The sequence below is a fragment of the Aythya fuligula genome, chromosome 11 (assembly GCF_009819795.1).
Source record: "Aythya fuligula isolate bAytFul2 chromosome 11, bAytFul2.pri, whole genome shotgun sequence".
Classification (NCBI taxonomy): Eukaryota; Metazoa; Chordata; class Aves; order Anseriformes; family Anatidae; genus Aythya; species Aythya fuligula.
In genome coordinates, this window is record NC_045569.1 from 6,436,263 (window position 1) to 6,461,741 (window position 25,479).

Sequence of the window (25,479 nt, forward strand, 5' to 3'; positions counted from 1 at the left end):
AAGAGGAGGCGAGGGGGAGCAGACAGAAGGACGAGGAGCACAGGCTGGTTTTCCAAGAAACTGAATAGTCTATGAATAAGTCACTGGTTTCTACGTCCAATATTGCTGTGAAACTTCAGGCAAGTCACTTATTTGATGTCCTCATTTCACAGCTGAGGAATTGACACAACACTTTCTTACATCACCAAAGTGTTGTAAGTTGAAAATTAATGACTGAGGTACTTGGATACCCTGGTGACGAGGGCCAAGTCCATACGTAGCTAAGAGAGAGGAGTGATTAGTGACAGGGAGGGGCTAAGGAATCAACCCATTATTTTTGGTGGACTATTTCCTTAGAGGATAAATGAGAATAACTGCTACTTACTTGATTGCAAGGAATTGAAAGAGCTCTCTGTAGCTCCCTTGTGGGTGGACAACTGAACAATTAAATAGCTATGCCCTAATTTTAGTCAGAGACCTTATGTCACAAGGAATTTTCAGGGAGGTGTCTTCTCCATGTGCAAAAAATAATTGCACTGTGGAAGGATAGTTGACCAATATATTAATTTAGCTGTTCAGAACTCAGAGATAGACTGTATCCCATTCCCCTTCCTCATATTCCCAATTCCAGAATTTCTAACCGTAAGAGAGATGCCATACTCAACTGCCTGTTCGAAAATATCCACCTGTCTGCTTACTCAGACTGAGGGAAGTTCTGTGAACATACTGCTTCCAGCCCCAGCGTGATGGGCTCAGGCTAAAAAAAAATTTACAGAAGCAGAAACCTATAGGCAGCAGGTGACATTATAATCAGATCTCATGTTCCGTGCAAGATAAATGGTGGACCATCACCGAGTGGGCTTAGTGGGTTTTCCGAGACACACATATGTACCAGTGATACTGGAAGGCATCTCGCTTCAAGCTACCATTGTTATACACAAGGAGACATCAAGCCATAGAAAATACACTCCGATCTTAGAAGTTGTTTCAATGGCTTGTTTTCCTTGCAGTTAAAAAAAACATCCTTTCTTCCTATCCTAGCCTGAATTTTCCTACCTTCTCTCAGAGGAATATGTGAAATGTTTCTTCCCCTCGTGCCAACACAGGACCTGCTGTCACAGGATTGAGACGATCTGACTTCAAGTCCTTGCACTGTTACAAGGATTGCATGTGAAAGCCAGTGCGAGTCATAACTATCACCGAGTCGTGCGTGTGTCTAACTTCTGTAAAACACGTAGGTCTCACTGAAAACACCAGGAGTTAAAGGATTAAAAAGCATCATGGAGCTGGGCCCATGCCCTCCTGTAATTCAATTCATACTTGTGGAACATTAGGACTGGAGAATTCCTGTCCGTGAGGATCCGATAAATACTGCAGAGTGCTTGGGTACACCAACAGGAATAGAAGCCTTGCAAATACTTCAATAGGTAAACAGTGTTTCAAGTCTTACTGAGCTTATTATGTCTCAAGAGCTTATCATGTCCTTGCTAGATTAGAGAGCGTGTGCTCAAAAAACACATACAAACATAAGGAAAAGTGCAGTGAAGAAAGCTTTCAAATAGCAGCCTCACAATTTTAGCTCCTGCCTTATGATTCTGTAATATGTGTTTGACCATTCTGAAGATCCCTGGGACAGAGTTGCACTGAAATTCTGTTTCCTCTCCTCTGAGCCAAGGGATCAGCCCTAAATAATTATTACTACAAAGTTGCATCAATGGGTTAAAAGCATCTGTAGAGAAGTAAATCCTGTACTGTCTGGATTTGCACAGAAGACCACTGAAATAGAAGGCAGGCTGAAATCTCGGCAGTCTGGCAGTTTGCAATTAAATCGCTAGGAATGCATAAGCATTATTGGCCTTCCAAAGCAGATCCTTCCAGTTTTATGGGCAGAGAGTTAAGCACCCTGTAAACTGTACTCAAGCCTCAAATTCTCAGTGTTGCATCTGCTTTTGTTCAACATTTTATTTTCTGAAAGTCTTGTGGTTAGGCAATGAATTGTGAGTCTTGATTCCTGGCTATGACACAGGCTTCTTGTGTGGCCCAAGCCAAGTCTCTTAAACTATACTTCAGTCCCTTAGTTGGGAAACAGGTAAAACACAACCCTCAGTGATGTTTTGTGCATAAATTAACTCGTGGAAGCCGGTTTTTCAAAGAGTTCACTAATTAACATTATAGACAACCCTATAGATAAAGAGATTATCAGAGGGCTCTGTCTGGCAGCCCTGGCAAAAGGGAAAGAGCACATTCCAGAACTGATGATAGGATCTGCATACAATTCAAGAAAACCAAGTTTACTGAATTACACAAAGATATCTTTTAAGAATATATACTTCTTTGTAAAAGAATATGTATTTCTTAGCAGTATGGATTTCATACAACATAGCCTATCTCCTACATTTAGTTTTGTTTGGAGAGAAATGCCACCATCAGCTGTCAGCACAATCTATGTAAGGTATGTTGACAAAATGTTACTGACTTGGAGGAATTCTGAAATATTTACTAAGTTTGCAACCAGAGTTGAACGTTGGACACATTATTTGCCACAGATACGCAAGTCTAAGTTGCTGGAGAATGGAAAAACAATACGGTATGTCTTACAATAAACATGTTGATTATCACAGATATTAAGGTATAAGCTAATTGGGGTAGATAATATGTTTTTCCAGTGTTTATACAGTGCCTACAATCTGGCTCATGCTTACAACAAAGAAGAAATTTCATTAAGCTTCCAAATTTCATATACCAGTATATCTAAGCATGAAACTGAATTAAAACAAAATAAATTAGAGCTTTCACATTAGCTTGACTAGAAATAGACTACAAACAGGAGTGAACATTAATTTCTTGTCAGCATAGATAGAACAATTATTAAAATAAAGGACTAAACCTTGAGCCTTAAGATTTTATTTTTTTAATGATGTAGGATGAACAAACTCAGTCTTCACTACTAAACACTTGATGTAAACCAGACATATCAAACTTCTTAAGCTCATCTCATTTTCTAAAAAATACTGATTCAAATAGTCACACAAAGATAAAAACTGAAAGATAAAAACTGGATATAGTTCATGAAATCTGTAGTTATGGTTCTCAGGAGCCACTGAAAAGCGACTGTACAATTAGGAGCTGAAATATGCTTTCAAACAACAGTAGAAACTGGCTCCAAAATTCTGTCATAAGTTACTGCCTAGCCCACATACCGAAAAGTTAAGAGTTCTCTTTGAAACATAGCAGCTTAGTGGTTACAAGAACTTAATATTCATTTTTGCCTTTGATTTGAAGATCATAATCCAGTACCAGAAAAACGGATTTTTCACTTGCTGTGCACCAGTGAATCTACTTGCTTTATTTCAAATAAAGCAACATTAACCTCTCACTAAAGCACAAACACCCGAGCAGGCAGAGCAGCCCCTGACAATCCCCAGGACACATGCAACAAACTGCAATTTTCAGATTTCTCAGTCAAAGCTCAGGTGAGCTTCATCTTTGTTTTTGTTTACTCGCAGGTGGTATAATTAATCCATCAAAAACTCTGTTGCAACTTTAATGGCATTCAAAATCAGCATGCCCCAAAATTGTCGCGAAGTTTATTTACAAAAATAAAGACTGCCTGTGATTTCACGATCAACTGCACACCATGATTATTTTTCTAAAGCATACGTTCAACTCCATGTTGTATACAGTATTATGGAACGGAGGAGGCCCTGTCTGACCCTTCATGCTTCTGTCCCAGAATACAGAATACAGAGTTAAAGCACCGCTGGGGTTTCCCACATATCTTCATACACAGGTCTATGGCTGGGACTCTGCCATCACTACGCTTCAGTAGATCTCCAGCCTGCTTACATTCTAGTCCAACCCAGTGTAATTTATCATCCCTACATAAAAAGAATTTAAGTGATTACAGAGGAAATACAACCAACGCAAAGCCGTAACTTTTCAGAATTTGGAATCAGTTCTGCTGGGGCAGAGAGGAGTGCTCCGTGCCAAAAGAAACTGGAGAAATGCCACTTTGAAATTAAACCATCCACTTTCAGAATATACGCTACCAGGGCAGCAAAGCAATGTTTTGCTATTGATGGCACAGCTCTGAATCCTCCCTGTAAGGCAATAATACTGATCTTTTTTTATCATTCAGGTATTTTGCACTTGCTTCTGTGAGCTTAGCAAGGAGGAACTTTTTTTACCAATACACTTCTGCATTACAAGCAGAGGTAGCAGCAAAGAGTCAAGTAACTCTCCCAGACAGAAACTAGTCACAATCCGGAATAACAGGGCAGCTGGGGCTCCATGCGCATGACTGCCTGAGCAGGAGGAGCAGGAAGACGAGCACTACCAAACTGGGCTGCAAATTTCATCTTGGACCTTAAAATGTGAAGTCTTCCCAAAACTGAGAAGAGCAGCTGAACGGAGCCCATGCAAACAAAAGCCTTCCTGGGCCCTTATCTGATGTCAGTGATCCTCTGAAATTAGGTGTTGCCCAGGAAGAGCAGTGGGAAGGTACAGGGCTTGCCACTCCTAGGTGGCACCTGTCTTAAACACATTCCCACGGTTTCTCACAGTCACGTTGCCAGAGAGGAAAAATAAACCAGTAAAGGCCAGCAGTAGTTCCCTGAGAAAGCTGTGAAAAAGGAGCTATGGCTCCTGCCATCTGGTACAGTGGGGAAACTACCCTCTCCTTTCACCAAGTCTCCCTGTAGTCCCAGCACACATGGAAGGTGGTGTGGCCCAGCAACAGGAGGATAGCAGGCTGGCAGGGGGAAGGCTGATGGCAGCACTCCCAAAGAGGTAGGAACAATCAAGGAGTAAGCGATGACTCACGCTGTGCGATTTATTGCTGGGCATCGTTCCCAAATGTGTTAATAAAGTTGCAGCCAAAGCAATGCATATCCCTTAGGTCTTGGCTTTGTTCAGCCCGGCCAAGATGATCAAGTCTTGTTTTCAAGCAAAACAAGGATGAGATTCCATACAATATTCCTACTGCAAGTGATATATTTATGTCTCACCGTTCTACCGCACAGCATTGCCAACCCGCAAGTATTTAATAAAAGAAGTACAAAACAAGAAAGAAGCAAGAATACATACAGACACGAAGTCATAAGATATTAAACTTAAATTTTAGCTTAAATTCTTTTTATTTTCTTTTTTAATCTTCTCTAATTTCAGATGTAAAAGATGACAGACAGTAGTAGTCCTCAATCACTGTATTCAACTGAAACAAAATGCTAATATGAAACCAGGTAGCAATGGATTCAATAATCGACAGCTATCATTTTCTTGAAGGTCTTTTGGAAACTGAGAAATTGAGGAAAGAGAAGAGAGGCCATAGAACTGTTTGAAAGGAAATATTTACTTGATCAGCTGGGGAAGCAGTGGTCAAGCATAAGAACTGTGACAGGTTTCTGTAAGCAGCCTGGTCAAGTGTCACATACCAGTTAGTGACAGAGAAGCATTTTTATATAGCGATCACTGTGCAAGCAGATGCTCTTTTTATCTCTAATTAGAATTAAAAGAGAAGCTATGTTCACTCTTAGACTTCAATGCAGCTTTGGATTGTTAGAGATGTAGTAACTCAATATGAACTGGCTGATGTCAGCACTTCACAGGACAGTCCTGTGAGGGACAAAAATTATGAAGCTATTAGAAGGGCAAAGGATAAATGAATCATTTTTGCAGTGTGCAGGATACACTTCCCAGTATTGTCCACAAGTAGGAAAGAGAGTTTCAGAACGACGTTTGAAGATGTTCTTGTTTCAGAAATTAAATGAGACATGGGCTAAATTAACAGAAGAACATATTGTCAAGCTATATCCTCAAGTAAAACAGGTATAAACTCAAGTATAAACATGTTTTTTTTTTTTTTTTTAAATGGCAGCTATCAGCTATCTACATCCATCTGTTTCCAAAGCCAGAACTGGCAAGGGAGGGGAGGGCAGGAGACAAAAACCCCAAAGTCTTTTCACATCTGAATTATGCTTCTCATGGAGAAATGGAAAGCTCATGCTATCATCAGTCAGTAGTTTGCCAAAAAATCTGCAACAGATCTGTGAAAATTAGAAATGACATTCAAAATTGTTCATGACATTCATAACTGACTGATTTCTCTAATAGATTTTAGTAGATTTAGTGGTCTTACAACTCACTAGCCACCTCCAGGAATTCCCCCACTGAAACTCAGGTAGTGAGTATACGGCTGGGCCTTACAACACGTAGCCCAATCCATCCGTGCTTCCAGCATGTGAATCCCTAGTCAAGTTCTGCCAGATTGCATTCTACCAACAATATAAGTACTACCAGATATGTTATTTTATAAATCTTTTTGTTACCATGCAAGCTCTGGACATTGTGAGTACAAAATATGAAACAAGAGACAAGTGTGCTTTGATAATGACCAACAGCTCATGACCAACTCCTTTCCAGAGTGGGGTGCACAAGACAATCCACTGGGGTACAGGAAGAAAGTATTTTTATACCACTGATAAATTACTGCATCTATATCTCATCCTTTTAAAATTTCTCTTCCTGTGCTTATTTTATCATGTACATATTAACACAGTAATACACATATATAATTTATAAATAAAAATACATATATTGGGGGGTGCATTCTCTTTTTTAAAAACAAACAAACAAACAAAAAAAACACCGATAGGGGTACGCAATTAAAACTGTTGGGAGACCACTTTTCTAAACAACCTGATAATGCAAACCAACACCTACTGGCTGCCTTCAGTAAAAGCTTATCAGCACCAGGTTCTCGTCTATGAGATAAAGGTGGCAGTTCAATAACCGCTTCAGGGAGCAAGACAAGGAAAGGGCAGGTAGATAGCAGGTTCACTGCTGTCACTAGGGTTGAGCTGAGGAACCATGGTTTTGGATGAAGATCTCAGAGTATATATGCAAATAAGTAATGTGTATATTCAAATAAAAATATGATCCCTGTGTAATGGAAATATGAAAACGTCTCTTCATGTTTTCTTTGCTCCCTTCCTATTTCAGTTCCAAAAGTTGTTGACAAACTCACTCCGCTATAATTCTGGTTTTGTATACCTCACACATAATTTAGATAATGACTTCTGTGTTTTGTACAACTTGTTCAAGAGTAAGTTCATACAGGCTTCTTGCTAGCTCATTTTAGTAAACTCACATCTACCTAGCACTGCATGAGCGAAGCAGAGGTTTGATCCCTTCTAAAAATCCATCCTATGGATGATTTGTTACCAAGCACATGTGTAAGCAGAATAATTTGTATACATTCAGGGAGCTTGTTACACAAAATTAAACACTGTAGCTACAAAAGAGCCTTGGCACATTATTTCCATGCCTCTTTCCTCTAACATTCAGAATCTGAAAGCAGCAGTTTCTCTCCAAGTGAAGTGAAAAGCAGGCATGAATTAAGTTCTCCTGAGGGTGCCAGTGAGCTGCACTCACTGCCAGTGAGGGTGCTCTGTTGGTGACCCTGGCCCAGAATGCAAAAAGTTTATAAGAAATTCAGATTTTTTTCAGGGGAAAAGTGTAGGTGGGAGGGATAAGCGTGGCTTTATTGACCAGACCTGAATTTTGGTAAACCGAAAGACAATCTGGAGACAATCTGGTTTCTTCCAGTTGTCACAACCCTCTGGTGTGCTTAGAGCTATTCCAGAAGGCTGCTAAAGGAACAAAGATCTCTTGAAGAATTGAGCATGAAGGATTAGAAAGGTAAAGCACAGAGGTGTTCTAGAGGGCTCTGTCTTTCATTCTTTCATGATGATGTGAAACAGCCAGCTAGAAAGGGACTAAAAGGTACAGTTGCATTGTTACCCCTAACTGCACTGATAAAGGGATTAAATAAGGCACTGGCAGCTTGCTTTCAAAAGAGAGTGAAAGAAGAACACAAGAAAGTGAATTAGAGATGAAGAACGTTAACATGAAGGAGAAGAAATGAAAGAAATGAAATGAAAGAAATGAGGAACTAGACAGCAAAGTAAAGAGGATCAGGCAATTACACAGCACCTCAGCAAGATGACAGTACTGCGTGCAGCCCCCTGCAACCCTACGGAGATGTGAATTCCAAGCAGGCAGATTCTTACATTCACCCAAACTGAATAGCCAAAACAAGGTGAAAGGTGGAGATTGCAGCAGTACCACGTTTCAGTCTAAAAACATATACACTACTCATTTCCCAATCTGTCTTTGCAATATTAACTCTCCTTGGTAAAATTAAGAAGTCAAAAACTCTTTCAGAGGTTTTGCTTTTTTTTGACAGAGTGGAAGCTTCGGAAACTGGGGCCGGGAGGGTGTTTGAGAAGCACAAGCCCCAGCAATCCACAAAGCTTAGATTTATGGTATTTTCTTGAACTCCAGAAAAGTCAAAAAGGAATCCTGTTAACAAGTGTAACGAGCAGGTTCACAAAGGCTCACAAAAATTACATTAAAATCCACTGTGTTTTGGATGCATCTAGATATTAGTTCTGACGATCAGCTAGCACTTTATCATGAGCTTCACACAATGCATATAAAACGTCAAAGGCGTAACATCTCTCTCTTACATTAAATTGCCTGAATATAACAAACCAATTATTCAATTGAAAATACATCAGAGGAAAATTACCTTGAAAATTTACCAATCTGACAAAAGTTAATGGATTAACTAACCAAATAAAATGGTTTTATTCTGCCCAGTCTAGTAGGCTCACAGCATAGCCAGATCTTACTGCAAAGCCAAAGACCTTAACACGATAAAAGCAAAAAGCATTAAGTGTATTAATGCCTGTTCAACAGTGAATTGTCTTTGCAGTATAGCAATGCATTAATCTAGCTTCTGTTCACACTTCTTTGATTACAAAAAAACAGAAACACAAGCAACCCAACAAACAAGTCACTCTGCATAGCTTAAGAGGCCCAACAGCCTTTTAACAAAACAATTCTGTTGCCATTTTTACATGGGTTAGTCAATGCCTTTCTCCTTTTTTTTTTTTTTTTTTTTTAAATGAGCTAAATATAATTAATGACTTCAAAACAGAATTAGTTCAACAGCATTTGGCTGAAAGCATTTATTCGTACGAATCCAGTTATAAATCATAACTCAAAGGCATATTGTAAAGAACTTCACTGAACATTTGAATAGCAGACTTCTATATAAAAGTGGTATTAAAGCTTAGACATTAGTCCAGTCAACACAAATTCTGATTTTAACAGGCTTGCATAAACATAAATTTTGGCTCAGCTAGTGAGCTTCGGCTGTCAGTACTCTGAAATAGATACAAGCTTTAGGAAACCTTTAATTCAAAAAGCCCATTATTGTACCAACTGGAATAGAAATACTTGAGTATCAAAGAGGAGTTCTTCCCTCCTTTCATGGTATTACTTCTGTAAGACACCAATTGATCTACAGCCCTTGAAAGAAAGATTCTCTCTTCCCTCTCCTGAACAAAAGTCAGTGTAGTTTTTTATCCATCACAGTGTAACAGCATCAAAAATGCTTTCTGCATCAACTTAAAACAAGGAGAAAAAACTGCAAACCACAAAGTTATTAAATGACATGTCAATTTATTTTGTCTGACAGATTCACTGCAGGGAAAAAAATGTTTTAATTAAAAAAAAAATATACATGAAGATTTGTTTAGAGCAGGTAGTAAGAACAAGTGAGGAAGAAGAAAAGGAAGAATTTATCTGGATAGTACTGCTAGTGTTACTCCGAGGTGCTGTTTGGCTTCATCAACAAAACAAGGATAGCTCACTGAATCCAGCAAGTGAAACACTACCCAAATCTAAACACCAAAGTGTTATGCCCCCTTTTCCTGGTGAGGAGCTGCTGTTCTCCAACAGCACCTTTGGGAAGAAGGTGCAATAGCCGTGCTTTACACAGGGAACAGGTGGGTAAAGGTAAAATCTGCCCCACAGCAGAAAAAGCCTAGGCTCAGAAGAACTGTGGGCAGACAGCTATTACAGGTGTAACTTCTACCAGATGTAAGCGCTTTACCAGCTTAATATCAGATCATTTGGAAAGGACTTGAAAGACATAACTGTGACTGCTACAGGCTGTTTGGGGAGCTGAAGAGCACTGAGATCTGTCCTGTGTCCCCTGGTTTGGGGTAGATGTCAGCCTGCTCTGATCCTAACAGCTTCCAACACAAAGCCTGTTTAGGCTGGCTTTTGCGGAGGGTAGGGCAAAATTTCACCAATAAATGAACAGAGCACGGCTGCCTGGCTCGGCCCTGTTTCAGATGACAGCAGGACAGCCGTGCAAACACCAGACTGGATACTTACCTTCTGAACTGGAGATTATTTCTCTCATCTGGGACTATTTATGCAATGCCTTGAGATTTAATACATTGCCAGACTTGCTGTTGGTTACTTAATAACATCCACAATATTTAGCAGTGTCTGATAAATTGTGTAACATACTTAATTTACCCTCTCTGACATTAAAAACAGTTACTGTTAATGAACAATGCCTGAAAATATTTAGGTGGGTTGTTTAATTCAACTGAACAATGTACTTGGAACTACTGTGATGGAATTAGCACACAGGGAAACCAATACGTGCTTATTTAAATTCCTTCTCTGCTACATGTATTTTCTCTTTAATCATACAGCCCTTCCATTTCTCACTGGGTATAGTTACTCTACAGCGTCTCCCCTGAAAAACAACACAGTATCTACACTTTTTTCTTTTAATGGCAAAAATTTTTATTCTTCCAGGCCATGCTAAACTTTCTTTGACCAGGTTGTTCAAATGGCTGAGCTCAGCACGGAAAAAGTATCATTTTGAATAGCAGCAATACGCACAGCTTCACTGAGAGACCTGATTTCCTTACTGGCCCATATTAAAAGCAGGAATATTTCTGCAACGTTATCACAAAGGTCCTGTACAGAAGAAGCTCAGCCAGCCTGCACTCAGTGACAAGGATGACCTGCGCGTTTGATGCATGCAAGGTGCTCCACTAATGTGAAGAGAAATACAAACAGGATCTGCCACACCAGCCTTGCAGCAGCTTGCTACGTGTCAAGATGAAGGATAACTTCTTCCTTTGGACAGACTTGGTACAACAACCAAGTCTTGAAAAGAAAGGTAAACACCTAATAGTGCGTAGGTTTGGAATAATTTTTCGAATTCTATTAGCATGAGTTGTGAATGAGTTCAAAATGCTAGGGACATGACATTATTAAAAAAAAAAAAAAAACCCACAGTAGATATTTAAAACTAAACAAGTCTCAAGATTACATGCTACTGACATTGTTTACAATGGGATTAATTACTTATGGGAAGAAACTATTCCATTGTATATCTGCCTACATTTCTGAAAAAAACAAGAAAAAAAAAAATAAAATCTTGTTTGCAAAGCACCAGATTAGCTGCAAGCAAACTGGGTTTTGCTCCTTGGATAAATCTCTTCGATAGCCGAACCAAAGTAGCCCTTTGTGAAAAAGACTTTTTACTGAGATGTTTGCAGACTTGGAACATTTTCCAAAGTGATAACAATTTTGAGATCCAGCTTAATACAAATTTGAAAGCATTTTCTGAACACTGGAATTAATTATAATTATTCTCCCACATTATACTTGGTGATTATATTTGAAGTCATGCTACGTAATTTCAATTATGAAGGTGCTTTTACACTAGAAGTAGGTAAGAGTCCTCAAAAACTGTAAAACTTCCACAAATGAAAATACGCTTTGCTAACAAAAACTTGCTCAAATGTAGAAATAATGCACAGCAGTGCTCTTCATATGAGATACATCAGTTTATGCCAGCTTTAGACATGTCCCTAGAGCTTTACCTTTAGCCTCTGAGGAAACAACCAGGCCACCTGTGCATGCTGACCATTTTGAATATTCATCTACGTGTAGAGATCCCATCCGTTGCTGATACACAATCTGAACTTAGAATAGTTTCCAAATCTCTAATAGCATGGCAACAATCCAACAAGAGAAGTTAAGTAACATAATCCTGCATCATTTTTTTTGCCAGCACTTCCCTAAGAAATATTTCAGCTCAATCCAAAAACAGAAAAAAAAAAAAAAAAAAAGTATTCAAGGATTTCATTTTGGGATTTTGACTTTGTTGTTGGCAACTCTCCCCGTGTACAAGCTCTCTGAAATAACAAGCTATTAACTTGACAGTTCAGGTATTTTAAAGGTGGGAAAGACAGTCTCTAAAGACTTTTTTTTTTTTTTTTAATTCAAAAGTAGATTCTTTTAAAAGTTCCTCCAATTCAGCACATACATCACATACATTGAATTCATTTGATTAGCCTTTCTACAATGTAAAGCTCTTGACTCTTCCAAACATACTCCATGCCAGCTAGCAGGTCAGGACTTGACATAACTGAACGAAACCTCCACCTTCTTTTAACAGCACAGTACAAACACCTCTGCTGTTAATTCCTCATCACAGGGTACACACAATCATCACATTTACTTGAGAGTAATGGTTACTGTTTACAAACAATTATTACAGTTCCTCAGCAAAGTCTCAATTTCAGAGTGTGGAGCACCCTCAGCTCTCCCCGATGCCCTTGTGTACAGAAATGATCAGCGCTATTAGAAGTGCTCAAGCACCTTGTGGGGCTCAAGTAAAGCCACTTAGCTGGTAAAGCTCTACAAATACGGCTCATTTCTCCTTATATCAACAGAGTGAGGCAACAGAGAGAGAAATAGGCCTCCCTAAATATACTTAGGATATATTTTTTCTCGAAACAGAAAAATAGGACCTTGTTTTTCCATGCAACACCTCTCAAATGACTAAGAACTAAGTTCTCTGAAATCAGGAATGCTCGTGGCACTATTTTCTTCTTCCTTCCTGGCTACTGCTACTTGTCGCTGTGTGCATAGTCTCCCAGGGTAGAAGCCTTTAGTCAGGCAACAGTCATGCAATCAATGGGGGGACAGCAAAGAATTTCATACAAGGTTTTGAATGTGTTTTCAGAAGAGTAGTTCACCTATGTATCATCACATCTGCACTGGTCTCTACATACGCAGCCACTCCAGCTCCTCTCTACAGTAGTGTTATAGAAGACCCCGACTTTTCCAAAGAGAATACGGCAGGATACTTGTAATTTCTTCATGGTCTCAAAGCAAACAAGACAAACAGTGGTACAAATCAATAATCCATTTTATATTTCACATGGCAACTTGCTTATTAAAAAAAATATATTCAAATCACTGTATTAACAAAAGGATCATTTTAAGAACACTTAACCTGATGCTGATTTAAAAACATACAAATATGTATGCTTGGTCCATGGACTGATCAAAACATCAAATAACACCAATCCAAAGGCACTGGGGAATACTGTGAATGGTAATATCGACTTGTTTACAACTGTTTCATTGGTAAGAGGCAGTGCTAATCATAAGCATGAGCCTTCCCAGCTCCCTCTTTCATGGCCTTATGGAGAACTTTTTGTCCTTCCAAAAAATGCAAATGCAGGTTTCTCTTGAGGTGCCCGAATTGTTCTTTTTGAGCCTTGATGTCTTTACACAATTCCCAGCAGTTCTTAGCCTCTTACATTGTGACTTCTGTTTACTGATGCACTACTTCACTTAGTGTAGTAGCACATCAATTAATTATACAGGAGTATGCCTAATCAGGTTTCCCTAGGGTTTTTAACAGAAACCCTTTGTATTTCCTAATGATTGCCTGAGATTGTAAGTATTATTAGTTCTGCAATAAAAGAAATCAGAGTCTGCTGACAACACTATTTCCATAAAAGATGAAATTGGTATTAAAATTGTTGATCCAAGCAAACTCGAACTTCAGAGAATTCAGATTTAGTCTGGATTTCATGATTAACATTTTTACACCACATAAGCAGTCAGCACATATAGACAAGAAACACAAATGAAAAAGAAAGGATGGAGCTGAAGAACTGACGTGACCTACTTTTCACTGTAGTATTAAAACATGCATTCAGATTCATCGCAAAACCTCCGCTAACTTTAACACGATACTACCGCAATTGGTCAATGGTGGTCAAACCATTTTCTGTGACAAATTCCTCAGACCCTTCCTTGCTCAGACACAGTAACTGTGCTCTAGATGGCCAGTATTTCTTTTCCTTTTTCTAAGGTAGAAAATCACCAACTTTCACCTCGATTTAAGGGAGACTTCAGGTATTAGTGTTTTAATACACTAGCTATGAAAAGCCTGAATCCACAAAACCACATCTCTCTTCCATGTTGCAGAAGTTCAGAAAAGATTAAAACAACAACTAAAATATATTGCATGGACTTCCACTATATAGGAGCTAGTCACATTTTTGGCTAAATCACGTCTTGTATTAGGAGTAGTCTTAACTAGAAATATAGGTAGATGGCTGCCTTAACATAGAAGTGTTATTCTTAAAGAATCACAGAGGAGTTGATGTTGGAAGAAACCTTTGGAGGCTGCTTGGTGTGGCCCCTGCCAAAGCAGGATCCACTACAGCTCAGGGTTCTGAACAGTCGAGGCTTGAATATCCCCAAGGATGGAGACTCTACAGCCTCTTAGGGCAACATGATCCAGTACCTGACCACAGGTATAATAACATAAAAAACTATTCCAGAAGCAGACACTTAGCTTTCATTTCTGCATTTGTACAACTTTTGCCCATCCTCCCTCCAACCAACGAGACCGTGGTGTTGTAAGCATACTGCCAATCTGTCGACCGTGTTTATACACTTGAGTCACAGCACACACAGAAACTGCGCGGCTGACATCACGTAAGCTCAGACGCTCATACCAAGTATGTTGGCAAGACTGGACTCTGAAAGACTGCTTTGAATTCTCCACCTTACCTAGTCCCCAAATCAGAAATGAAGATGTGCCAGAGATAATTTCCACATTAAGAAAGCAGCTCTCTCTAGCATTCCACGGGGACCTGTCTGCAAGGCTGAACTGTATCTCTACAGTTCCTTTTGTCCTGTATTTGCTCTTTGATGTACAAGTCTGCCACAAACTAAGCAGTGATCTCTTTGATGTTGAACTTTTATACTTTATTGTAACTAGCATGCTTACAAGAGCAGCTGCCAGTCATTTTCCCTTCTAAACATTCAAATTTCACGAGGCACTTACTTTATGAGTCAGATTTCTCAGCAACTCATTTTCAGAATTTCCACAATAACTGCGCTACTCTTTTGGAATGATAACTTCATTGGAAACCAAAATCCAATCATGTTTTTCAAGTATTACAAATTAATGCAAGCAGGAGCTAATATATCTGAATGCATTTAACAAAATATAATTAACTAGTCAAGTATGCATTTACAGAATCACAGAATCACAGAATTTCCTAGGTTGGAAGAGACCTCAAGGTCATCGAGTCCAACCTCCAACCTAACGCTAACAGCCCTCCACTAAACCATATCCCTAAGCTCTACATCTAAACGTCTTTTGAAGACTTCCAGGGATGGTGACTCCACCACTTCCCTGGGCAGCCTGTTCCAGTGCCTCACAACCCTTTCAGTGAAGAAGTTAACCCTTTCAGTGAAGAAGTTCACTTACTTTTAGACAATTCAGGTCTGAGCTAGAACCATGTTCAGCCAGTAAAAAGCACCAATAGCAGTTTATTAGGATCTCATCAAACACGTAATGCCAACTGACATTGGAGCTGCGTGCTTCACCACTTCTTAACAAGTGTATCAGCATGTTTTACATAGCCAGTTCTCATGGTTATTCTTCGTCAGGATCTTCTCGTTCAGGCTCTACTCAGTCGTCATAACAACATTCATACTGCAGAGAGCAGACACTAAATTTTAGATCTGACAATACCAAGGCAGATTAAATTACAAAGCTAGTGACTTCTGTTACAAAACTCTAATCAATGTGGGCAGAAATAACATGCTATGAAGTGCAAGTTTACCACCAGTACACGCTAGAGCTGTCCCTGTGAGACATACAAGAGTTTCCATCCCAAAGCTCTTTTGTGAGGGCTTTTAAGTCAACCATAACAACAGAAATCCTTTGGAGTAAGATTTTGCCATTCAAAAGGTCTCTGCTTTAGAGTGACCTTTAGGTTTGGCTATTTTTCACTTCTGCAAGTATAAACAGTGTGGTTGGGAGGGCAAATATCGGAAGAAAATCAGAGTATTTTGGGACAGTGACAGTAAGGAGGGGAAGTTTCCCCCATACTGAGCTCTATGTTTCCACCACTAAACCAGTACTACTTCTGGGGCCAGTGTTCTAGCCACAGAATTGCACTACTTCACACACTTTAATCTCCAGTTAAAAATGTAAAGTGAAGAAACATTTTTAGTGTGAAAGAAAAAAAGGATTATACAACGGAAGGTTTGTCACAGACAGTGATTCCCAGTATCCCAAACTACCTCGCAGCTCAGGAACAGAACCGATGTGCTCAGAGCTGGAGGCACTCAAAGGAAGCAGCGCCCCGGCAGCGGCTATGCTGGGCAGCCAGCTGCTGCGATTCACCTTCCTGACCGGGAGCTGCTAGCTTCTTCCGACAGATACCTGCAGGTTTTTAGGAAATAGGGTTAAGTAGAGCCAACATTAGCAGGACTGGAAACATCACATTCTCAGGGCCGTTTCAGGTCCAGGCAAAAGGTAAGCTCTCAGCACTCACCCAGACTCGACCAACATGCAGCAAGACAGCCCACCAAGAAAAACAAGAGTGAAATGCTGCTCATGTTACAGAGAGGCTGCACCTAAGTTTCCAACAGTGCATCCCGTGCAGGAGGCAGGAGATAAGGAGACAGGAAAACAATCTGCTTTCAGCTCCTGCCGCTGGGCCCCAGCCCCATGTCTGCCCAGGGTGCTGCCTGCCCGGGCGCCCTGCGGAGCTGCTGCTCTGGCTGCGGAGTGCCGGGAGGGAGAACGCGCCGCGCCCGCTTCCGCAGCCATCCAGAAGGCGCCTATGTATATGAGGTTTCTCAAATGAAAGATCTATGGCTCTTTAATTAACCTGTCTGGTTTTTTTATTATCTGTTGATACAAGAATCTATCCAGCAGTCATAAACATCCTGATGCACTCATATTTTAAGCAAATGCTTCTTTTAATTCAATAACATACCCACAGTACAAGAAAAACTCTACCCAAAGCCTAATACAATACATCTCTGTCAATCCCACAATTGCAGGGAGTGTCCCTCCAAAGGAAAACAACGCTGAGCATAAGCTCAGCTTCTCCAGCTGATCACCAGCAGTTTGCCCCTCTCGTGTGGTGCAGCATGATGTGCTGCTGCAGCGAGGTTTCAAAACACACCTCCAAAGCACCAGGGCACCCCGGCCCCAGATACCAGGCCTTGTACCAAAGAGTAGCTCCGCTGACATTTATGCTCACCAAAATTTCTTAGTAATACAGCACCCAACACACAGATGTTTCTGAAGTAAACTAGAAAAACCTAGTCCAACAATGGAAAAACGGTGAAAATCTACAATAAACAGCTTTGCGCAGTGCAGAAGATGGATTTATTAATTCCCAAATTGAGCTTGAAGCAATCACTATAAATTAACTAGAAAATGTGTTTTCCCACAATAACCACTCTGCCAAATCAAACACAGACAAAGATGAGCTAATTAATTTAGCTGAATGGAAAAGCACACCCATTATGAGTAACATTACAGTTGATATAGGAAGTGAGCAGCTACTGCTGCTCCTTTCAACTAGTAGAGCAATTCAGATCATTCAAATGCAAGTCACAAGTAAAGGATGCAAATGTAGAAATGCACAGAGAGGAAGCTCCAAATATTCTGATGACAAGGGAGTGCTTTTCCCGGGCTGTCTATGCTCTACTTGGACTACCAGCTTCAGGCAAAGAACACCTGGGGCTTAGAATTTAGCATCCTTTTGGGATGAGAGGAAGATAAATGACCCTTCAAGTAGGCACAGGGCTGGGCACAGGAGGCTGGGCAAAAGAGTGCTCCTCTCCTCAAAATTAAGGAACAAGTAAACATCATCTCACAGAAGTTTTAGGAGTTGATACTGTGCTATGGGTTAACTGGGCCTAAGACCACTGATGTTAAGTCTCACGGATGTTAATTAATGCCACATGCAATGAGAACTTGATTTCTAATTGGATCATGCAAATTGTACTGGGTCTTAAACAGAAAATGGTTCTTGGGTGACGAGAGAAAATTGCTGAGTTAATCTTGACTCTCACTGTGCTTTGGAGAAAGAGATGGAAATTCAGTATTGCAAACACCCTTTCAAACTGTAGTGGAGGGCCTGCATACCACCCTATTCCCACTGTCCTGTTTAATCTGTCCAGAAATTAGCATTTGGAACTACGACAATTCTGCCCAAAATGGAAGTCAGAAGCCGTGGCCATACTGCATCCTTCCATGGGCTTCTGCTGCTTGCAGTTGACAAAGCAGCAGCAACAATAACAAACTCTATACTGGTTTAAGAGTACTAAACAAACAGCATATTGTAGAAGAAAGCAAGTGCAAATAGGAGGGCCTTCTCCTGATTTTTTTTTTTTTTTTTTTTTTTTAAGTCCACAGTACAGAAAGTATTCTCTTGTATGTTCTAGGTGTGAGCAAAGGTGGCAAGAGGCCCAAACACACCCTGCCCTCCCCTGCTGTGCACGCTCTGTAGGGCGAGGTGCCTGCAACACCTCTGGCGAGCACCACCTGGAGCCAGCAAAAAGCAATCCTGGCATGCAGGAATACAGCCAGCAGTACGCTGTCAGCCAGGCAAAACTCCAGGTTGTGGTCACTTTAGTTTGAAAGAACACCCTCTGAAAAACCCTTGGTAACAGCAGAGCATCTATCTATGTAAAAATTCAACATCGCTTTTATCTCCCCCCCACTGCAGAATGATCAACTTCTTCCAAAGGGCGCAAATAAAGAGCCATCCAGTTGGCTGTACGAAGCGCCTTGTACCAGGATTCAATGGCAATAAATACCATGGCATTTCAAAGAACACAAATATTACACAATAATTACATGGCTGATACCCTATAAGTATGCTGACTATTCTATTTGCATTGTTCAGAAGTGAAGAGGTTAGCCTTATTTACATTCAAGTAGCTTTAATTAACCTTAGAGATAAATGCTCTTAAAATGAAAGCCAGGATGATTATACCTCTCAACACTGATTTTAGCCTAGATGGCTACATATGCAGCATGACAAAAGGCCCAAAGGCTGTATCCACGAAAACAGGAGAGCCACAAGCTACGGGTCCTGCATCACTCTCCACCATGAAGAAAAAGAAACAAAAATCTGCAGCAAAATCAAGACATCGCTGAAGTCAACTGTGTAAGTGCTGTGGAGCCAGGCTGCACGTCAAACGGTGTCAGCTGCGGGTGCTGCTGACCACTGCAAGGTGACACCAACACAAACTGCACCCAGCTGCACTCATGGACAGCAGAGGATAAATGGGCTACGTTTGATGGTGAGGGCAGCAGGCCAACCCACCCCCTCCAGCACTGCTGTGGAGCCCCCCAACTTCTTGGGGATGCCCTTACACTTGTGACTCTGATGGGAGTGCTCTCACATCAGGCTGCAGCCCAGGAGCAAAAAGAACATCAGCTGCCTCAGAGACTGCACCTCCACAGCTAACAACCAAGTCCCAGCTTTGTGCTTTTAAGCTGAGAGTACACGTGCATAAAGCGAGGGGAGCAGGATGGAGCAGATTCTCTGCAATTTACTAAAACCGGGCTCAGATTTTCTGGGATATCCCCTTGCTGCTTCCCATCAGCATGAAGGCTTTGGCTCCCTGTGCCACCAAGAAGGAAAAGGGAAGCAAACGCTGACTGCTCCATGAAAACGGGAGCCTGTCTGGGAACCTGTGCAGACACAACCTCAGCGCAGAGCGTAGGCACTGCAAGGGGCTTGTTGCAGCGCACTGGCTCGTGCAAAGCCTGCCAGCTGTCAGTGGGCTTGGGACTGCAGCTCCCGCACGCTCTGAAGAGGGGAGCACTGCGACACCCCGTGAGTCACCGCCGTCCTGAGTCATCCCCTGGTGTTCTCGACAGAAGGCACAGCCAACTGGGGAGCAGCCTGAAACTGCACCCAGCGTGCCAACCTGTACTTCGTAGAACTTCTTTAGCCTAAATGCCTCTAGCGAGAAAACTGGAAGAAAAACAAAACGCAGGGCAAACGAAAGACTTGATTAATCACGGGCAAATCTCCCTTTAAAACAGCATGCAGCATAAGAAGCATTCATCTGCCAGGACCCCTAATAAGGCTTTCTGCTTACGTTTTTCAGCCTGTGTATCTTTTTCATCTAATGAGCAAAGTGCTCTGCACCATATAGTCACCTTTTTCTCATAACACAGCTGTTCTGGAGAACAGAATCCTCCCCTTCCCCATTTACTGTTTATTGCAAAACCAAGGAAAATGATCTTCAAAAAAGAACAAGAGGCAAAGAAGAGAGTTTCTGCACCATTACTTATGTGCATATCCCTTAGATACCAGTCCTCAAGGAAAAGACAACTCATGAAAGGAGAGAACTACCGGCCGTTTGATCTTCGGAGTTATCAGCTCTAACTGCAAATTACTGCTCATAGATAAATACAATAAAGGTGAATATTTATTTTTTTTCCTCTTATTGCAAATGAAAAAAGAGCAACATATGCTAAAACGTATCAAGTCTGACTAGTCTTGTAATGACTTTACTAATTTTTGTTATATGCAGTTATTTTGCACACTACAACAACTTATCTCGTGGGAATGTGTAAAAAAAACACACTGCATCTCCACTTCCTTTAATACTAGATACAGAATTGCAAAGTCAGGCAAAGTTGCATGTACCTACTCATGGGAGACACAAAGGTTTGACAGTTTTGATTTAGCAATGTATAGTTTAGAAACAAATATACCAATTTAGAGTTCTCTTGTGTAGTGAAGATGAAATACTTGCAACCCTGCCAGTAATTAGTACATGATAGTTATCATTTCTGCAGTGTACTGTAGGCAAGAGAAGCAATAAGGAAGATTTAAAAACCCTTCAGGTTAAAATTTGGTGCTACATAGGCCTCAAAAACCCATGAACACACAATGATCTCTGCAACAGGGAATAAGAAAAGAACACCATCTTTTTCATAGATGCTGGTGAAGAACTTGATATAAAGAGGACTCAGTTCTTGGCTGGGGTCTCCAGACACTTTTCCCCAAGCAAATAAATGCCAATACACACATTCACCTCTGGCAGGCAGAGCCAAGCACGGCTGCAGGCCATCACCCTGTCTGGCACGCTGAACCCACCGCCACCTCCCCCCCAGCCAAACGGGGGCAAGCTTTCATATTTGTGCAGAACCTGCACCCCAAATGGCCATTCAGTGATTCCTGCCTGCCTACCTGTAAAGCCTCACCCCTTCAGGATTTTTTTTTTTTTTTTTTTAAGGGTACATTAGTCTTCACATGGTGTCTGCAGGTCACTGCGGCTTTGTCCTATTTATTCAGAACTGGCCTGGAAGAATTATTTGTGAGATCGTATTGCCAGCCAGGCAGAACAGGCTTGCCGTTTCAGCTAGGCAAGAGCGGTACAGAAGTTTGAAGTTTGATCTAGTGAGGTGTTCAGCACCCACAGTTATCACTGACTTAAACAGGACATACAGATTGTCCATACTTGAAAGAATGTCCCCAACCGAGACTTGTACAGAGCATGCAACTGCCTTTGATTATCACAGAGTGAGACATAAAGACAGATTTCCTCTTTTTACTTGCAAATCTTTAGTCTTTCAAAGGGCCAGAAACGTAGATTTCAGCAATAAACCTCAAACCAATCGTATCCTGTGAATGTGCCGCAATGAATGTCTTAGGTACGAGTCAGTCATTCAGATCAGCCGTAGTAAATTAAAGTAGCAAGAAAATAGCCTCTCAGCTAGCAATTCCAAAGGCCAGACTGTGTTAATATTTAGTCAACCAAGTTCTGTACTAGGGTATTTACTACATTGGATTTAACTCTCAACACTGCCAGAGCAAAGGCAGATTTAAACATGCTTCAATTTGTGAGGCAACTTTCTTTAAACCCCTGTCAAGATATTTTCCCATGCACGGTTGTTTACTGGTGAAAAGCAGAGAGTAATTACAAACGTGCTGATAGGTCAGTGCCAAGAAACGTGACAAAAAACATGTCAAAAGGTCAGGCTTGGCAGGCTCAGGAAAGCTCAACCACAGTAAACAGCCCTGCAAACTCCACTAGGCCTCGAAGCGAGCTGGCTCTGCAGAGACGGAGCACGGAGGGCGCCGCGAGAAAAGCTCACAGCCTTCAGCACTACAGCCCTGCTCATCTGCCAGGAAAAATACAGCAAGATACGAAAGTAATTTGCACTAATAGGGAAAGCCACGCGTTCTATTTCCTTAAATAGTTCTTTTTCAACACCTAAACCCTCTTTCAGAAACAGCATCAGTCAGAAAACAAGTTGTATTTCTAAAGGTTCAAGCACAGACCTGGACAGTTAAACAATTCTTCCCACAGCAAGGTAACAACCAATTCTTCTAATGTAGCCCTTGAAGCAGCAACAGATTCAACTTCATTGATACCAACACAGCATAAGTCAGAATTTAGTAGCTCAGGTCATGCACTTCTATCTTAACAGTAAACATACCCTGTAGAAAAAGCACAGGAGATTCATGCCTTACGTCCCACAAATCGCCATTTAGAAATGTCCATTTAAAGGACTGTAAAACTATTGCTAGATTTCTTTCTGTACTTTATTAATTCATCACAGTGAAAACTGTTGTGGCCTCATGACTGTATAGGCCAAGTACTTCAGCTCTCACCACTCCCAGGCCTGCTTCCCGTCAGTCCCCCTAGAAACTAGGTGCCAAAAACGTGTAAAATACAGGTTTCTGACTAGCTCTCTCTGTCTTGGGCTCACCTCGAGTTATGTACTGGCACGATAACCTAATCCACTTGTTTTTACTCCAGTGCAGAATATTTGCTCACCGATTCATCGCCTTTAGTTCCGTTCTCCTTCAAATCAACCTTGAAGCTTCTCCCCGAGAAGACTTGCAAGAATAAGGTCTATACCAATGCATATGTTAGCAAAATTATTTGATTTCTTTGCAAACTTTCAGTGGTCAAGCATAGAAATTGCACTCCCCCTTAAAACCTTCACCCAGTTAAGTCTGGCCTGCATGTATATAAACGAACAACACAAGGTTTCCTGAATCCTCTAGGCAGACTTGTAATAGTTAGTAAACAATTTTTAAAGGTCCATCAGCCTAAAAATATTTGCACAAGCTTTTTGAACTGTGATGCTTCACCACTACCTATTTTCTTAGAAACAGAGAGAAAAAAACGCCTTTCTTCTCTGCCCGAAACCATGAAGTTCCATTTCCTATCACGCAGCCTGCTTCACCGGCACCTCCAGCCTCCTCACTGGATTGCTCTTCACTTCCCAGCTCTTGGAGCATACCAGCCCAGCTGACCAAAATTTTCACTCATTCAAACCTGTATATAGTCTGAAAACCTGAGTATTTTCTAACATGAAAGCAGGCGTGTTTGACGGAGCATTATGTTGCATAAAAAAATTTTGATTCAGAATTTATTTCACATGGTACCCATTCAGGGTACCTTGAAAGTAACTGAAGAGAAATGAATACTTTTCTTTTTTGCTTGAAAAAAGAAAATGATAAAAACATCTCACTATCGTTCTGCAGACCATAATTTTCTGTACTTTACCTACACACCAACCGTAAAAGCTTAGAAGACCCAAAAGATGCCATTTCAACATCAAGAATAAATAAAATATTAAATTCACCTACGCATCTTGCATTTTTCCCTTGTGCATTTGAGCTTATATAAAACTGGATTCCCTACCCTTCTAGTCTGTCTCTCAAATAACAAAATTGTTGATCTATTATTTCATGGAAGTCAGAGGTCACTTCAAGACAAATGACAACACATTTCCTTCAGCTGAACTCTATCCAGCAAATTAAGGAAAACATACGAAACAATACAGTTTTTCAATGCACTAGAAAATTAAGTGGAACGAAATACGAATGAAATTTACTGTAGAAGCATTTTATAAAAAAGACAAAGCCCTAAATGACTTCACAATAAAGCTGTTCCAAATTACACTTGAAAATCCAAAAGATGGGCTCTGACAAGGTTTTACATCAGTATGGAAATTGCTTTATATGAAACTCCCAAAAGAACAGAAAAAGATTACTTCAAAGGTGAGTTGCTGAAAATCAGCTTCTTGCTCTTTTACAATACCGCCTCATGCCTCTGTCCAAAAGCATACAAAGCAATTATACTCTGATTCTCTTTAAAACTGATGTACTTAAAAAAAATAAAAAATAAAAATAGTTTTTTAGATTATGTGGTTGAGGCAGGCTTACAAGTGACATGCTAACAAACCATGCTGTTTGTTATATGTAAAATTCTAAGGGACTGCTAGAATGGCCATGGAGTTCACACTTAAAAAAAAATATTTTCTTTTGTTTCAGATGCGAGTATTTGAACCAACCCAATTATAACTTCTTGCCAAATACATGCAGCAGAACTAATGATTAATGAACATAGTGCTTTTCTTTTTGTTCACTCTGGCTCCCTCCGAGAAGCAAAGGAAGCCCACTAATTGAAAATTACCCTGCTTCAAACGCTGCTCTGCTATCGGTGCGCACTGCCTGCTGCTCTTGCAAAGAGGGAAAAAAAAAAAGAAAAGGAAACAGGCTCTCAGCGATGCAGGGTTTAACCTTCTTTTTCACGTAAATATTTCACGAAAAGGAGAAACTTCAGAAAAAAAAATTACCTATGCAACCCATGGAAATAATTTAAAAGGAATGGACCGTGAATTTCAGTCAGAGCGTTAAATTCAGACGTCAGCAGCGATGCTCTTCTGAGATTACTGTGGAAGAATATCCTCGCTAAATATGACAACTACTGTTTTAAGATTTTTTTTTTTTAAATACAAGTAATACTTCAAAACGCTGCAGTACAAATCTATACCACCGGCACAATTTTATTAGGACGCGGCAGGGACTAGCACACACCGCTGCTCTTCGGATTCCTCATCGAAAACTTGCTCGGTCTCAGTCCGGCATCGCCCCTCGTGAGGGCTGGCGGCGGAGAGCAGGGAGAGGGGAGGGCTGCGCACCCCGCTCAGCAGCTGTCATTCCCCTTCGGTCGCAAAGCCCTCCGGGGCCGAGCAGCTCTCCCTGCAGACGCCTGTCCCCGGGTGCCGCTCGGCCAGCTCCCCCTGCCCCGCGCCGAGCCGAGCCCCTTCCTTCTCCCCCCGGGAGCTGCGGGGGGGCCGCGACTCGAGCGAGCCCGAGGCCGTGCCGGGGCAGCGCCTACCTTTACCTTTCATCGCGGCGAGCACAAAACACATCATTTGTCAGGGGCGAAGCGGCGGGGCACGGAGCGGAGCGGCGAGGAGCGGAGCGGAGCGGAGCGGGGAGGAGGCGGGCAGGAGGCGGGCCGGGCCGGGACCCGGGCGAGAGCCGCCTCAGCAGCAGCCGCCGCCGGCTGCCAGCGCAGAGGCAGAGGCAGAGCCGCGCCGCGCCGCCATCCCGCGGCCCAGATGAGGCTCCATGTGAGCGCCGCCCGCCGGCCCCGGCCCCCGCCTTGTTTACGCCGCTCGCTGCTTCCCCTCCCCTGGCGGCGCCGAGGGGCGGGCACGGG

The 25,479-nt window shown here is 41.4% G+C and overlaps 1 protein-coding gene across 3 annotated transcripts in view; it reads right to left on the reverse strand.

Moving 5' to 3' along the window:
• The window catches only part of RORA (RAR related orphan receptor A), a 67,827-nt gene extending 42,641 nt beyond the window's left edge, over positions 1-25,186 (reverse strand). For 2 of the 3 annotated variants that reach the window (XM_032194574.1, XM_032194572.1), the window contains exon 1: positions 25,153-25,186. In XM_032194574.1, coding sequence (XP_032050465.1) covers positions 25,153-25,186 — 34 coding nt within the window. The remainder of the gene's footprint in view (positions 1-25,152) is intronic. The other variant, XM_032194573.1, reaches the window with a different exon arrangement.
• Positions 25,187-25,479: the final 293 nt, after the last annotated feature.